This window comes from Leopardus geoffroyi, chromosome C1 (genome assembly GCF_018350155.1).
Source record: "Leopardus geoffroyi isolate Oge1 chromosome C1, O.geoffroyi_Oge1_pat1.0, whole genome shotgun sequence".
In the NCBI taxonomy this organism is placed as follows: Eukaryota; Metazoa; Chordata; class Mammalia; order Carnivora; family Felidae; genus Leopardus; species Leopardus geoffroyi.
In genome coordinates, this window is record NC_059328.1 from 195,780,313 (window position 1) to 195,797,306 (window position 16,994).

Here is a 16,994-nt window from a genome sequence, read left to right on the forward strand (position 1 = left end):
CAAGGGGAAGACTGAACTGGAGCCAGTGCATGGTACTCCCGGAGAGTGGAATTAATTACCCGAGAAAATCCATGTGGATGAGAAGGCTAGGAGATGACATGGTTAATAAGGACAGTTTCCTTGGGGGTTCAAATTAAAACCAGACATAGAAATTTAGGTTTGATGCTAATCTAGGATTGGTTTATGTCGAGGAGTAGTATTTTTTTAAAAAGGCATTCTTCTGGGGCGCCTGAGTGGCGCAGTCGGTTAAGCGTCCGACTTCAGCCAGGTCACGATCTTGCGGTCCGTGAGTTCGAGCCCCGCGTCGGGCTCTGGGCTGATGGCTCAGAGCCTGGAGCCTGTTTCCGATTCTGTGTCTCCCTCTCTCTCTGCCCCTCCCCCGTTCATGCTCTGTCTCTCTCTGTCCCAAAAATAAATAAACGTCGGAAAAAAAAATAAATTAAAAAAAAAAATAAATAAATAAATAAATAAATAAAAAATAAAAAAATAAAAAGGCATTCTTCAAAGGTAACCCGATGGGTTAGTCCAGGCCCTCCAAGATGGGACTGAACATGCAGGACTTTGTTAGGGAACTGCATCCTGGACACCTACCACATGAAGAAAACATCAGCAATTACACGCTTTGGCTTGAAATCACATGCCACTTCCACCTGCACCCCCTGGACTCGAAGAGGTTGCCTCACATAACTACACTGAGGTTGAGACGTTTAATCCTCCTAGGAGTCCAGAAGGAGAGGGACACCAGATATGGGTGGGCACTAGGCACGTCTAACACAGGACATGGCAGTGGGGAAGAGGCAGAGAATGAGCCAAACCTGTACAGTTCAGGTTTGGGATGTTCACTAGACATCCAAGCAGAGAGGTCAGATAGGCAGTTGGATGTAGGAGTCCAGAATTCAGGGGAGAAAGGCTGGACAAATGTCCTCCAAAGGTGTGGGGAATCATGTGACTACTAGAGTAGTCAATGATTCTCTGATGCACTTCAGGAGCAAGTGGGCTGCAAGATTCATCAATCCTATGTAGTCAGGGGTTGCTTTTAACTAAAAAAAAAAACCCCAAAATCAAAAACCTCCTTTGTGGTCTGAAAGGCCAGAAGCAGTCCAGACATACACTACTTTGAGCTTACAACTCCTAAATCTTGTCTGGTTACTTATAACTGGGGGGCCAATATGACAGCTTCTAACCGTAAGTGTCTACACAAATTTAAGTTAATTAAAAGTGAACAATTTATAATAAAGTGTCTCAGTCACACTAGCCACATTTCAAATGCTCCAGAGCTACAGGTGGCTAGCAGCTGCCATAATGGACAACAAAATAACTTCTCTATCACTGCAGAACGTTCTAAGGACAGCACTGCTCTGAACACCAGAGACAGATGTCATTCTGCATAAGAAGTTCAGGAAGCCTGGCACTGCCCCCACAGTTCATCCTAGAAATCTGTTTTTGGAATGTTGGTAACTAATTTAAAGAAAAAATGATACCGTGAGGACTGAAGAGAACTTTGCTGTAATAGGAATCTGTCCTGATTTTTAGTATGGAAGCTCTGAACTAGATTTTTCTATTCGGTTTCCTTCTGTAGCTACTACTTGGGGAAGGGAGGATAAACTGCTTAGGGACACTTCTAAATCTGCAATTTCCTTACTCAGCTACTTATCCCCAGTAGTACTATAAATATAGCCAGCTGTTGAGAAGTAATTAATACCAAGCCTTTGAATTTCTGAGGGATCATTAGTCCTATTCATCTTGACCAATCAAGACCTTGGTGTCTCTCAAATGTATATGGAGAGGATAAAAATCTCCACAGATGTATGAACTCTCAAAAACACTTGTCTGTGAGTCTGCATTTTAGAGATTATGCCTTAACATTATTCATTTATTTTATGACCAGTCTGCACTGATGTGAAAACCTCTGCCATTGCACATCCTCTTACGAAGTATTTGCTTGCAGGTCAGGGTCTTTTCAAGATTCTCTTCGTGTAATCTGGTGGGAAGAGCCGTGTTCAGATTGCAATACTGCTGGAGTCACTAGAGATGCTAACACCAAGGATGGTCTTAATGGTTCTGAGCGGTACGGAAGCAGGGACTCCCTGGAAGGTGATGGATGACTGAGTTTCAAATAAACTGTTCCCTAGTCAAAACTTTGAAAGTTCATCAATTACCACATTTTTCCTTTTTCCTTTCAGATTTATGAAAACATAAGTGTGACTGTTTTCTCTAATTAACCCCGTACAGTATGATCATCTGTCTACATCAGGTTGGTACTTTCTGATATGCTGTTTATTTTTTCAACAAAATCACAGTTGTCTTTAGGGCACAGTTCCCATTCCTAGTCACTGCTGTTTCTGTGCACAGTGCTCTCCACGGAGCCTGCAGTGGACACTGCCCGGACCAGTAGCTCTGCTCAGCTGTCAGAGGAAAGCCAAGCATGACAAGCCGCTGCGCATCGGGAGTACAGGTAGCATGGGGAGAAGACCAGTGTGCCTCTGCACCATTAATTAAGTAGTATCGCCCCGCACAGAGAAGTAGGAAAGGCAGAGGGCAAAAAAGCACTTGGAACATGTGTCTTCTTTTCTCTCTGATGCATTTACAGAGCTGACTGTCTGAGAGGAAAACAGATTTTCAAAAAAGGACACATCATACTTTCCTCCTCCTTCCCTCAGTACCCTGCTTCATAACTGTCAAATTAGGAAGTGCTCCTAGTCTTTTATTCAGACTGCCATTAATAGGTGATAAATCTTTCAGCATAGTGGTCATTAAGAGCACGGGCTCAGGAATTGATGTCTGGGATTGAAGCCTCACTCTACCACTCACTAGCTGTGTGATTTTACCTCACTTACTAAACCTCTCTGTGCCTAAGCATGTTTACCTATAAAATGGAAATAATAGTAGCTACTCTATAGCTACTGTGGATCATGCTGATCAGTACAAGTCCCCAGCACACAGTGACTAAATAAATGCCCAACTCCATTATACTGTGAACTTCACCGAGTGTTGAAAGAGTGACTCCATCTTATTTGTGATGCCTGATTGAAAGGGACAGGAAGTACAGAGGGAACTATACTCTTCTTCCCATGTCCCTGCCTCTCTCCACCCTTACTGGCTCCTCTGACTAGAAAAATGTTCCCTATACAGGTGCCATCTGGCCCCTCTCTTGAGCTTCTGGGAGTCTTCTCTGTTTTCAGGCTCTCCCTCTTTTCTCTCCTGTTTCCCAAGGGGTAATCCATACATGGGCTATCCAGATGCTCTGTTTGAGTCTAAGGAGGTAAGTTCAAATCAGGTGGCAAGAAGGAAGAAACCCACTTGACATCCAGGTCTAAACAACAGGCTCTCTATCCAGCTTTACCAAGTATAAAGCAGATGTCATGAGCCCTACCTAATTTCCGAGTTCATTTCTCAACTGGATCAGAAGTCAAGGGGAAAGAGATGTGATTAACTCTTCTACATCCTAACAGAAACGAAATGAGTTGAATTCTACTCTCTTCCTATTCCATCTAGTTTTGTTTAAGTGACTGTTTTTAGCTTGCATAGGTGGTAGCTAGAATAGTAATAGCAGGACACTGTCCATTCATTCATTCGTTCATTCATTCAACAAATATTTATTAAGCACCAACTATGGACCTGGCATTGTGTTAAATGCTGAAGATGCTCAGAATCAAAATGACAAAACATAGCCCCGCCTCCTTGGTGTTGTCTAGAAAAGTCAAATTGCTTAGATAGGTCTTCTTTCTTTCCCTCCTGCCATTTCTTCTGGTCTATTAACATTCTCTTCCTGTTCTCAGTGTTTTGCCCAAGCACACTGGTAGCATTTGAACCCTATACTTGTTTCAAGCCCGTATCTTAGCCACTTAAGATAACCTACAGTGTAATGAAATCAACACAGTGAAAAGTGCAGTCAGAAAGGAAGTAGGTGATACTCTGGCAGTTCTCTATCTAGTGCTCACTGTGAAGGGCTCTAATAAACCCAGTGTGGATCCACGCCCTTTTTTCCTTCCACTTGCCTTGGCAGCGCTGGCTGCGAGGCACAGGCGCTTCTCATGAAGGTGAAGGACACTTGGCTGGGGCTCAAATTAGACACTGAAATGCTGGCTCTCATTGAAAAGTTACGTAATAAAAAGATGAAGTTGCAAAGAAAAGATACCTGGCCAGAGTGATTCCTTTCAAATAAGTCTGGTATCAGCAGAAACTAAGCCCCACGTGCTAAAGCTGTAGCTCAAAGGCTATACATTTGGCAGATCAGAGGAACAGCATCTTGAAACACTTTAATGACTTGCATTTAGAGCGCAAGTTAATATTACTCCAGGGATTATGCTGCATATCCTCTTATTTAAAATGTTATCTAATACTTGAAAAGGGGAAATATATGCTGATCTTAGCCTCATTAACTTTGTGAGTTGGTTATAGAAGATTGGGTTATGTCTTTTAGAACTAAAGCCCCTAGAGTCCTGTGTGTGTGTGTGTGTGTGTGTGTGTGTGTGTGTGTGTGTGTGTTTAAGTGTGAGCTGATCATCATTTCCCTTAGGAATCATCATAGTTAAGACTGGGAAAAAATGAAATTAAATGAGGGCTAGCACTTTCCCTCATTCTTTCTTAAAGACACTAGTGAGATCAGCTATCTCTTGGGTTTACTTAACTTTTCTACTATGCTATCTGCAAGGGAAGCAATCTTTTCTCCTAAATGCTTATTTCTAACACAAAAATACCTCATCTGCTCATTTAATTCTCTGTAATATCAATTCCTCACCAGTGCTTTATAATTTCTATTTTATTAAGGTACTTTAAAATCTCTTCCTCCCTGGAAGCTACCTGGAATGAAAACCAGAGCAGCCCAAAGATAGGTGCCATCAGGCTCTCGAGTGAGTCCCAACAGATTCCAGGACACCACCTGGAATAGCTGGCCATTGGGTATGATCTTAAGGGGACTCCATGCTTGTCATTTTTCCATACTGTCTGCTGCTATGTGCACAGGCATAAAGAGCAGTTCTTGATGGAGCACCTAAAGAACAGAAATGTTTTCCTTGCTTCACAAGCTGGGAGCACATTCTGTAAAGAACTCCTGGTAAGTCCTGCAGGAAAGGATTATGGCTAAGAGCGAACAATTCAGTGCTTATTGCTGGCACATGTCATACATCAGTATCACGATGCATTACACTTCAATGTACTAAATTCTATAAAGGATATTCTATAAAGGAATTCTATAAAGAACTATAAAGTTCAGTGAAAGGAACTGGGCCTGTTCATCTCAAATATTGGTTATTAACAGCTGTAACAGCTACCGATTATTTTCAGACTAACAGATACTTCATATGAGAAGATCCACAACAAGCGTTTTCAAATACAAGCAATTATGAGGAAAAGCTTCTGTTCTGGCCCAGTGAATTTTCTACCCTGAAACCATGCTGAATATATTAATTTAGGATTAGGAAGCATGGAAACAACTTCTATAGCACAATGCTGGAGATTTCATTTTTCTGGCTGCAAATGCCCATAAATCTTTCCATGGTTTGCTTTCTGTCCGATCCCAAATAACTTCTTCCTATAGACTTTTAAATAGTTATTACTCTTGCCTGTCTAGCTCATGTTTCCCTCTTTCCTTCCAAATTCCTTTCATGTTTTATCCTAATTTTTTTTTTTAAACACTTAAAACTCACTAGTCATTAGTCACCTCTAAAATGTTTGGACAGCACGAGTATCATCATGTTACCACTGCTCAAGCGACCCCACCCTACAGCTCATGTGCGCACATTCTCCATACGTGATACATCCTAAAATGTAGGGAGTGAACCCAGATGTAGAAGTGGAGAGTAAATACACACACAGGCACACACTCTCATGGGGTAAAGACAGGGCCTCTAAAGCCAGGCTTGCTGAGCTGAAGCTTAACTTTCTAATTTACTGGCTATGTAACCTGGAATAGGTACTCAGCCTTGCTTTGCTTCAGTTTTCTCATCTGTGAAATGGGGATACAAAGAGTATCCACACCACAGAGCTGTTCTGAGATTTAGGTTAGTTAACGAATGCCAAGCACTTAGAATGGTGTCCTGGCATATAACATTAGTTACTGGCATATGTGCACACACACTGGATCCTGTCATTCAAATGTCAATCCCAGCAACGTTTTATTAATAGGCATCATTTTTAATCTTTACTTCTGTCCTTTATCAGTCAAATGATCATGAAACTGCATATTGATGATCCTCATTCCCTTGGGAACCAAAATTTACTCCATATATTTTATTATTAAATTACTGAATTCTTGTTTCTGAACATCAGTAATAATTTGTTAACTCTCAATTACTGCCTACAAAATTGATTATTCACAATACTTCATTCCTGGATAAGCATGAACCCCAGAGCGATGTATTACCGTAACTGCCTCAATGGCCAATATGAGACAGCTGCAGGTTTGAACAATTCTCCTCTCCTTTCTTTCCTAGGGTAAAGGCATCTTATTTCTCTGTTGTGAATAATAATAATTAAAAGGTAAAAGTCAGTTAAGCCTCTGACTTGGGCTCAGGTCATGGTATCACAGCTTGTGAGTTCAAGCCCCGCATCGGGCTCTGTGCCGACAGCTCAGAGCCTGGACTGCTTTGGATTCTGTGTCTCTCTCTTTTTCTCTCTCTCTCTCTGTCTCTCCCCCTCCCCCACTTGGGCTCTGCCTCTCTCACTCTCTCAAAAATAAACATTAAAAAAAAAGAAAGGTAAAAGTCAGGAATACAGACTGTAAAACTGCACTGTGACACACACAGCATGTAAATATGTAGGCTTTAGTGAAAATGATGCTTGAATCCTATTAAAAGCCTACACTGACCGTTCTCATCACTGTGTTATATCCTCTGCTCCCATTTTGTAATAAAAGCCAAGATAATTTCAGTTGTAAACTGGTTTGTAAAGGCAATGTACTTTTTAAAGCAATGACTTGCTACTTTTAAATTTTTATTTAACCTGTACACATCACCCTTACCAATAAAGCATTATGCACACAGTGTTTTCTAAAGCATATATAACACAGGTACAGAAATTCTAATAAGTAGCTTGTCACTCTTAGTCTCAATTTTTCCTAAAAAAATAGAAAGTGGGAAAAAATGATGGGAGTCCAATTTTTCAGTTTTAAGTGCATATGTGATATTAAAAACACATGGGCACGGCACCTAGGTGGCTCAGTCGGTTAAGCATCCGACTCAGGTCATGATCTCACGGTTTTGGCTCAGGTTTTGATCTCACGGTTTGTGATTTCGAGCCTTGCATTGAGCTCTGTGCTGGCAGCAAGGAGCCTGCTTGGAATTCTCTCTCTTCACCTCTCTCTCTGCTGCTCCCCTGCACATGCTTTCTCTCTCAAAATAGATAAATAAACTTAAAAAAATAAAAGAACAAAACAAAACCACATGGGCTTCTTTACTAAAACTTTCATTTTCAAGATCAAGTGAGCAACTGAGGCAAATCCAGTCATAGCATGAATGAGGTATCATGAAGCTGGACAGTTTCCATTTGTAGCTTTTTGTAGTCACGAAGCAGAAACACAGACATATGACTATGGGGTTTACTATGGATTAATGCAGGGTACAAACAAATTAAGAATTTTATAACCCTGTGACAAGCAAGCAGGAGTTTGAGAGGATGTGGAAAGGAGAGGCAGGTAACGTTTCAGTCACGCTGAGAAAACGGTAACATCTCACAGTCTTTAGAACCAGTTGCAGCCCCTTTCTTGATAGAAGTTACACTTAGCTCTAGAAAAATTACTTATGAATTGGCATTCCTACTTGCTTCCAATGGCAGGTTTTATGAAAGGACTATTACTTATTGAAATGAAAACAAAATTAAAATAAAAGTGTTTTGAAACAAACTCCAAATGTGAGTCTCCCTAGACACCCAGAGCAGGCAAAATATTGTTTAGGAAACTTCAAAATATTTTAAAGATAAAAATTCCCTCCAAATTGGCAGACGTTAGAGATCTTTCTGTAGGTGGAAAAAAATTAAGGCTCAACTGTCCAAATGCTTTGTGCAAACAATAAAAAAAAATCATTTTTCCTGTTATATAGGACTTATAGCAGAGATTACTAGGATCTTACCCCAAATCCACTTAACCCCAGCTAACAGACTACGTTTACTATCCTTCCTGACAGGAGTGACCATGTGACTATGTTCCAGACAATGAAAAGTAGGTAGAGTTGAAATGTTGAGTGGGGCTTCTAGAAAGTCCTTTAAAAGGGGACGAGGGAAGCTTGTTGGATGAGAGGGCTCAGTTGGTTAAGCTTCTGACTCTTGGTTTCGGCCCAGGTCATGATTTCACAGCCATGGGATAGAGCCCTGCATTGGACTCCATGCTGACCGCACAGATCCTGCTTGGGATTCTCTCTCTCAGCCCCTCTCGGCTTGCACTCTCTCTCTTAAATGAATAAATAAACTTAAAAAAATAAATAAAGGAGAGGAATGCATTCTTTTTTTTTTTTTTTTTTTTTGCCTCTTTTTCCTTTCTGCAGCCTGAAAGGCTGATGTAATGCATTAATCTTCAGCAGTGATCTAGCCAAGAGGTAGACGCCAGTGGCTGAGGGATGATAGAGCAGAAAGATATCCTGAGGCCATTATATCAACCCTGAACTGCACTGGCCTTCTTTTACATAAGAGAAAAATAAACTTCTATCTTATTTAAATCACTGTCATTTTGGTTTTTTCATATATGTGCAGCAGAACCTAACCCTATTCTAAATCCTAATTCTATCTGAATGAGCATTAACTATTAGATCATACTTCCACTGGGGAATGAAACTTAACAAAATAGGATGGTAACTTAAAGTTCTAATTAATGATAATCATAAAGTTCTCTCATACAAACTACATAATGATCACCAAATGCTCAATAAATACCAATGTTGAAGAAGGTGATCAAGTTTTAAAGCTTTTCTGTAATAAATTAGTGTTTCCCAAAGTAATATAATTTTGGACAAGTTAGCAACAAGAACAAACAACAATTAATATTTACAAAAAATATGACACTAAATTTTGGGAACAAATTAAAGAAAACAGAATCCTTATTTTCTAAAAAGTATCCCTCTTTGGAAGACAGAAAGGGGAATACAAAGAGTAACATACAAATTAATACATAATTATGTAAACACTGGTTTGACACACAACACCAAGTGTGTTTATTACCTTAAAATGTTTATGAATCCACTTAATGGCAATAAAATAGCAATAATGAAGAGATGATACTTGGTAAGATAGAACAATGGGAAGAGAAGGTACTGACATGATTTCTTGTGTCAAATTAGCATTACGTAGTTTCTTATGCAACTCAGAGTTTTATGCTATTCAGACCATCTGAACACTGGCAAGGGAACAAAAGCATTTTACTTACGAAAACATTGGAGGAGACAGTCCATTTTATGTGGGAATAATGGCTTTTTAACAGTGCTCAATTAGCAGACTTCAGGATCCCTTCCCTCCAAAGCCATTAGCAAATTTATCTAGAAGATTTTATGCTACATCATAAAACAACCCAAACTGCTTAGTATGCCAATTTGCCTAAGACACTTGCCATATAAGCTGCTTTCAGGAGCCAGCAGTAAGTATCATAAATACTTAAAGACAAATAGTTGAAGGATATTGGCATTCAAAGGAGATGACACTGGAAACTCATACTGCCAAAACATTTAGCCACACTTGCATTTTGCTTGGAGTGGAATTCCTTTTCTATTTCCTCTTCTATTTAACCTTTAGTATCTCATTCAGCCCCAGCAGCAGAGGGCCTGACTGATGGTTTTTCAACATTGTCAAAATACTAATTCAAACCTGAAGTCAATCCCCACTTCTTTTCTCCCTAAAGCAAGGTACCTTATAATATGTAATAATAATAGCTCACCTGAATGAGTGAGTAGGACAGAGATTTCAGTCATTCTTTTTGTAGTCAGGGAATTAAATCTAGCCATCTGTCTTAGTATTCTTTTTTTTTTTTTTTTTTCCCCAGGAATAACAAAATAATAGAAATTCCAAATATATTGGGAAAAGATCTGTAAGTGTGGCCTTTAGATGTGGAAATCAAGAGGAAAGCTAAAGATAACCATGCATTGTACTTGTTCTATTTTGCTCAAATACTTGTAATTTTATTTTTTTTAATTTTTTAATTTTTCTAAAGTTTATTTATTTTGAGAGAGAGAGAGAGCATGAACAAGGCAAGGGCAGAGAGAAAGGGAGAGAAAATCCCAAGCAGGCTCCCCTCAGTCAGCGTGGAGCCTAACGTGGGGCTGATCCCACGAACTGTGAGATCATGACCTGAGCCAAAACCAAGGGTTGGACACTTAACCATCTGAGCCACCCAGGAGCCCCAATTCTCACAATTTTAAATAAAAAATAGTAATGTTCATTTAAATGACAAATGTTGTTACAACTTTCTTTTTTTTTTTTTTTTTTTTTAATTTTTTTTTTTTTCAACGTTTATTTATTTTGGGACAGAGAGAGACAGAGCATGAACGGGGGAGGGGCAGAGAGAGAGGGAGACACAGAATCGGAAACAGGCTCCAGGCTCTGAGCCATCAGCCCAGAGCCCGACGCGGGGCTCGAACTCACGGACCGCGAGATCGTGACCTGGCTGAAGTCGGACGCTTAACCGACTGCGCCACCCAGGCGCCCCTACAACTTTCTTCTTGAAGCAAAATACTTTCACATTTATTCTCATTTTCAATAAACCTTGTATTAAGCTTCTAAAATCCCCCGAAATTATAAAACGAAGCTAAGAAGGCAGGCCGAACATTAATTAGTCCATTCCTTTTATTTTAGAAAATAATGACCTTAAATATCCCTAACAGAATTTTATTCTGATTTTTATCTGCCTCCTCGCCCTCATAAGGACAGAATCACTTGTCATTACTAAAAGGTTTGCTATTAGTAAATTCCTGCCATAGAAAAACTCTCCAAGTGCAGTCCACAGAGGACTATATATATCAGGACCACTGAAGCTTGCAAAATGCATATTCCTGGGCCTCACTCAAGACCTGCTAAACTGGTATCTCCACTGTGAGGCCCAGGAACCTGCATTTTCATGACAAGCAACAATGCCTTAAAATCTAATTCCTTGAGCTGAAAACTTGTTCCTCCTTTTGCCTTCTTTTCTGAGTAACTGGAAAACACGGAGTCTCTAAACCATGCTTCTTCAAGATTATGAAGCCGTCTTTCTGTCTCTCTACATCAGTAAACTAACTCAAGTTCTTCAGCGTTCCTTCTTTGGTTTGTCTCTCTCTCACTTCCTTGAAACCTATATACTCTTTCTTCCCAAACTTTGTCCACGTCTCAATGACCAGCAAAACACTGAATGCAAACCAACTCGCGATGACTATCTGGAAGGATCAGTTCAAGCAATCTATGGTTCACGCTGTGTTCATGTACGATCCCTGTTTGTTTCCTGTGGATAAACTGCTTTTATTTCTGTTTCACATGTTGTATTCTGAGATGCTTCCCAGCCCTTCCCACTGAAATTCCATCTCCAAATTGACTATGTAATGCTAAGCATCATGTTTTCTTTCCACAAGCAGCTATCCAAATTTGTGTCAGGTATGACATATTCCATGAATATGCTTACCCTGCCCTAAATTCAGAGCACTGTTAAAAACCTAAAGATATCAAGGCTAGGCTGAGAGCACCGCATTCTCCCGGAAGCAATTACTCATATACAGATGCAGTAAGCACTTAAGGGCATCCCATTCTGTCAGACAGCTCTCCAAAGGTAATGCTTTGGCTCTCCTCTGTAATGCTTATGCCAGCTCACGGTCAGCACTTCATACCTGTCCAGCCAGTGTAAACAGTGCTATCCCGAGGGTCTGCTGACTTCAGGCCTCTCTCCATTTGCTGAAGAAGCTCTCGAATCTTATTGTTCAAGCGTTGTGAGAACTCGGGAGTTAGCTGTAGGTATTAAAGGGAAAACAAGTATCAAAAAATATGGACCACTCAACTTCCCAGACTATAGGCTGTCAAAAATAGGAGGGTACTTCATTTCCACTTAGGTCACATTTTTTTTTTGCCTGGGAGAACTGGACAATTATTTTATTCTTAACAACAAATCAATAAAACTTTAAAGTGCTACTATATTTTCCTACTCAAGGCAGGAAATACTTTTGTTGCAACTTAAATGTTTTACATAAAATTTGTAAATAAATGCTAAAATAGACTGCTGTAATTTCCACCTATTAGGGAACATCTGTTATTTAAACCAATATTTATTTATTTATTTATTTATTTATTTTTATTTTTTATTTATTTATTTTTTTTTCAACGTTTATTTATTTTTGGGACAGAGAGAGACAGAGCATGAACGGGGGAGGGGCAGAGAGAGAGGGAGACACAGAATCGGAAACAGGCTCCAGGCTCTGAGCCATCAGCCCAGAGCCTGACGTGGGGCTCAAACTCACGGACTGCAAGATCGTGACCTGGCTGAAGTCAGACGCTTAACCGACTGCGCCACCCAGGCGCCCCTAAACCAATATTTTTTGTTATAATAAAAATCATTTTAATAAACTAAGCACAAATCATAAGATGTTTGCTATTTTCTAGCCATTCAAGCAGCAGCAATATTAATTTCCAAAAGAAACACTCTAGTTGTTTTTGTTATTTAAAAAATGAGGATAAACATTTATTAAAGTCCATCTGTGAAAAAATGGATAAACAATTTTTACAAATTGTAGAAGTAGGATAAGAAAATCAAAATAAATTCAGGGATATCAGGAGGCTTAGGCAGAGTAGAAAGAATATCAGACCTAGTATCAAAAAACCCGTGCCCAGCATAGTGCCTGGCAAAGGAGGGGCTTTGCCCAGATGAATAAGGCTGCCTATATCTTTATCTGTGATTGGCTGGGTGATCTCACTCTACATATGACTTCTTTATGCTTCAGTTACCTCTATAAAGTCAGGATGATAATACCTGCCCCACCAATTTCAAAAAGTACTTTGAGGATCAAATGAAATCATGGGCCTTGGGTCTTTCACATTCAGGGATATAAATGTTGATATTTTTAAAAAATTTAAGCAGTCCAAGGGTCTATAACAAGTAATTAGTTGGATATGGATTAAAAGCACACTAAAGTGGGGGCTGTAGGTTTGTGACATCCACATGAAGGCCCATAGATGCTGGGCAAACTGTTAGGCCCACATAATCATTATGTTATTCATCCTACAAGCAACTGAAAAACATTTTGAAAGTTCTGTATACACTATCATGGAGTGTCTTAAAAGGTCACTTTAATATATCCCTCAAAAATTTTAGGAACCTGCTGTGATTCCCAGACTTGGACTTTACAAAGCAGTAAAATTTCAAAAAGGTTGGGGAATATCACATGGTTACAAACATTTCATTTCACCATGTAAGGATTATAAACAAACCTAACTACTACCTGTTAGCATCATAATTTCATTTTTTAAAAAGGGCATCTCAACACTGAAAAAAGTAAGAAGACAGTATCAGAATTATTATAAAAGATATAAAATTTTACTTCTGAAGAGCATCTCTGATAAGGCAAACCAGACTATCAACCATATCTGGATTATTTATCCTGAAGCACCACTATGATCCCTTATTTTATACTCTGAAGAAGAAACCACATTGTTTGACAGGCACACTCCCATTATTTAACAATTTCTGCCAAGAGCTTAAGATTTCAACAAGTCTTGAAAATACATTTAGTAAGATAAAATATACTTCAGTATTAATATAAAAGGTCTATAAATCTCAACTAGATAGAAGAGTGCATCTACATGAGAACATGTCATTTTCTGTTCATAGATCACGGATAATTTATCGTCTTGCCTGGCCTTACTCTGAGCCCAAGAATGAGAACACCTCAATCTCAGGAAGGGAAGTCACTTCCTATTTGTCATATAACTGCATTTAATAAAGGTAACCTGACTGAGAAAATTGATTGTTTGTGGCAGACCACAAAATTATTCAAACTCTAGCAATAATTTGCAGAGTCTCCAAAAGCCCCCCCCCCCTTTTTTTTTATAGACGCGAGAAAACAGACCAATTCCTAATTGGAAGGTCTGTGTTAACAAATTAAGGAGGACAGATCTCCAGGGTCTGAACCTTGATGTTCGACGTTAAACAATTTTAGAACTGGTATGCTCGTTTCTTTCTGGAATCTCTCCAAAACCATGTGTTAGGTGATAAATCACTTTATTTTTGGACCAGAGTTTAAATTTATGAATACCTTTTTTTCTCCCGTGGAAACAGTTAAATTGGTAAAAGCATTTAATTTATAAACAGTCTGAATAGCAAGCTGTATTTTACTGAAGGCTTGTGTCATTTGGATAAATCCTCAAACGTTCTCTTTGCCAAGTTAGCATGAAACAGCAGGTCTTTCTCCAACAAGACCAGACAAAATACTTGAGCTTCAGGATCGGCAAAGCTAGACAGAACACAGGTCCAAATGGCCAAAAGGAAGCCATATGACGTCAAGATTGTTCTAAGAAGCTTTGCTTGGGTAGTTCAATTTTGGTCTAAAAAAAATCAACTGACTCTAGATTCATACATACTTTGGTACTCTTCTATCCTGCAACTCTTCTCCATCTATTTCATCCCTTCCACTTGCATTACTGATGATTATGTTAATCATAATCACTAAGTTAATCCATAGTGACAAGTGTTTTAAGGAAAGAACCAAAAGAGCCACATAGAGTTGACTTGGCAGACACAAAATCTCTAAGGCCTTTATACATGTGAAATGCTTTGCGCATGATGAGTTTAGAAGGAATAAACTGGTAGAATTAAAAGTGTGTGCACTTCAAAGAGATCACTCTTCCAACCTAATGCACTATGATTTCTCAACTAGGTATTCTTAAAAAGAACTGTATTCCCTCTTAACAATTACATTCACTCAAAGAGGCATGAGAAAACACAGGCCTCTGGTATCTTACATCCAGCTTCTCTTTTGCTCAGTGGCTTATAAAGTGCTAACCATTAATTTACTGGGTTTTTTTTTGTTTGTTTGTTTTGTTTTTGCTTTCCATCTGTGGGGGTGTTCTGCAGAGTGGCAACAGTAGGAAGAATTTCAGGCCTATGTCCCTAATTTCTCTTAGCACTTTCGGTTTAAAGATGTCTTCACCACACTCTCCAATTTACGCTCATCATTTACCCTGCCCGTATATGTGTACAAATATAAAGCAATAACATGGCACATGTGACATACCACCAGGACTCCTCCCTTCTTAAAAATGCATACCAAAATCGAACAAAACTGCAAAATTACATGGAAAACGCCATATTCGTCATTTTTGTAATTTAAATTATCAATGACTGAGGTTATTTCAATTATAAATTATTAGTAACAATGACTTTTACAAATGTTAAAACTCAAATTGCATAATTTGACATGTATTTGATATATTTATCTTCCAATTATATATATATTTTAAAAGGGGATGTTCATCCCTTTCTTTCAGGCAAAACTGAGCTCCTTTCTGAACACCAGGGCCTGGATGGAGGTAGGGATGCAGGCAGATGTATCCCAAACTCACCCTCCCGGCAGAATCAAAGTAGCCTTCGGCCAGGGATTTGTTAAAATCGGCATAAGGATTCGGGAAGGCCCTTTGAGCCATGACGCCGGAAGCGAGCCTGCAGAACAGGGGAAAAAAAAGAACCTAGGTTGAGACAGGGGCCTCGGCCGAGTTGCCAGGACAGGGGCAAGCCGCCGGGCAACACCTTCCTTGCAGCTCCTGGGCCACCCCGCGGTCTTGGTGGTCTGAGTGGACCCCGCGCCGATCGTGGCCCGGCTGCAAGATTGCTGCACCTCCGCGAAACGGCTGTCAGGGCCCCGCGCCCACAGCGATGAAGGGACCCCGTTTTGCACCCTCCGTTCCCACTCCCGCGATTTGAAGCTACGGCACAGCGTCCAGAAGCCCAGCCAGGCCTCGGCCTCTCACCCAGCAGCCTCGGACACCAACAGAAGCCACGCTTTCACCGCCCACTTCCTGCCAGTCGGACCAATCAGAACCTTCGGCACTCTGGAGGCCCGCCCTCTTCTCGCTTACAGTTTGTTAAAGAGACAGGAGTGTGATTTCTAAAAGCTATAAGGGTGATTTAATTCCTGGGTACTTCGGATGCGGACGTACCTTAGGGTAACGTGCAATTGTGCCCCATATTTCCTGCCTTTCTTCTCTCTTAATATTTGCTTATTAAAAAAATAATTCAGGTCCACATGATTCATAAAAATTAGGAATGTATGTGTAGAAGAAAAAAGACTGCCTTGAGATCTGAACATATTCGTATTTCTACTGCTCAGACTGAACAAAACAGGGAGGATAATGTCTCTCCAGACAGACCTTCCAAACTTTTTCTTTTGTTTCTAAAAAACGAACAAACAAATCCCCAAAACCCAAAGAGACAAAAAACAAAACAAAACAAAACAAAACAAAACCCAAAAACAAAAAAACCCACTGCCACCATTAGCTTCATCAAGGACAGAAAATAGGATTATGTTGAAGAGCTGTAAAAAGAGTCTTTTGGGGATAATTGATAATTTAACCTCCAAGGTACTGAAGAAGAGATGTGAATGCCTAAGGGACAAGCTGTCAAATGGCAATTAACACTTCAAGGAAAATGCATGAAAACACAAATCACAGCTCTTAAGAATTTTGATCTGCTCATTAGCCTAAATTGGACTGTAACACTGTGTACCCGAGTACTTAAAAAAATTAACGAAGTCCAACAAAGCAGGACATCCATAACTTTGAAATTCAATGTTTTAACTGTCTCCATTATCTGAAAATCAGTCCTTTCATTTACACTTAAATCCCACCTGGTACACATTGGGCCTGTTCTGTTGCTCAGAGAATTTTGGAGTTCAGTTTAAAAAGTCAGAAACAGTCACTCTCTCTGCTCTTTGCCTTCCTCTGGTTTCAGTGGAGGACTCTCAAGCATCAAACACCCAATGACTGAAGCTCAGTCACCACCCCACTGTCACCTTGGCTTCTGACCCCCTCTGGCTCAGTCTGTTTTTTAACTGTTACTTCTAAGACAT

At 39.8% G+C, this 16,994-nt stretch overlaps 1 protein-coding gene across 5 annotated transcripts in view; it reads right to left on the bottom strand.

Annotated features, from left to right (window-relative positions):
- Nucleotides 1-15,968, bottom strand: part of LANCL1 (LanC like 1) — a 37,941-nt gene extending 21,973 nt beyond the window's left edge. The window contains exons 1-3 of one of the 5 annotated variants that reach the window (XM_045481097.1): nucleotides 15,898-15,968; nucleotides 15,493-15,589; nucleotides 11,772-11,889 (exon numbers count right to left, since the gene is read on the bottom strand). In XM_045481097.1, the coding sequence (XP_045337053.1) occupies nucleotides 11,772-11,889; nucleotides 15,493-15,573 (199 nt within the window). In that variant the 5' untranslated portion in view covers nucleotides 15,574-15,589; nucleotides 15,898-15,968. Of the gene's footprint in view, nucleotides 1-11,771; nucleotides 11,890-15,492; nucleotides 15,590-15,676 lie in introns of all 5 variants that reach the window. The other 4 variants (XM_045481100.1, XM_045481101.1, XM_045481099.1 and 1 more) reach the window with 4 other exon arrangements.
- Nucleotides 15,969-16,994: the final 1,026 nt, after the last annotated feature.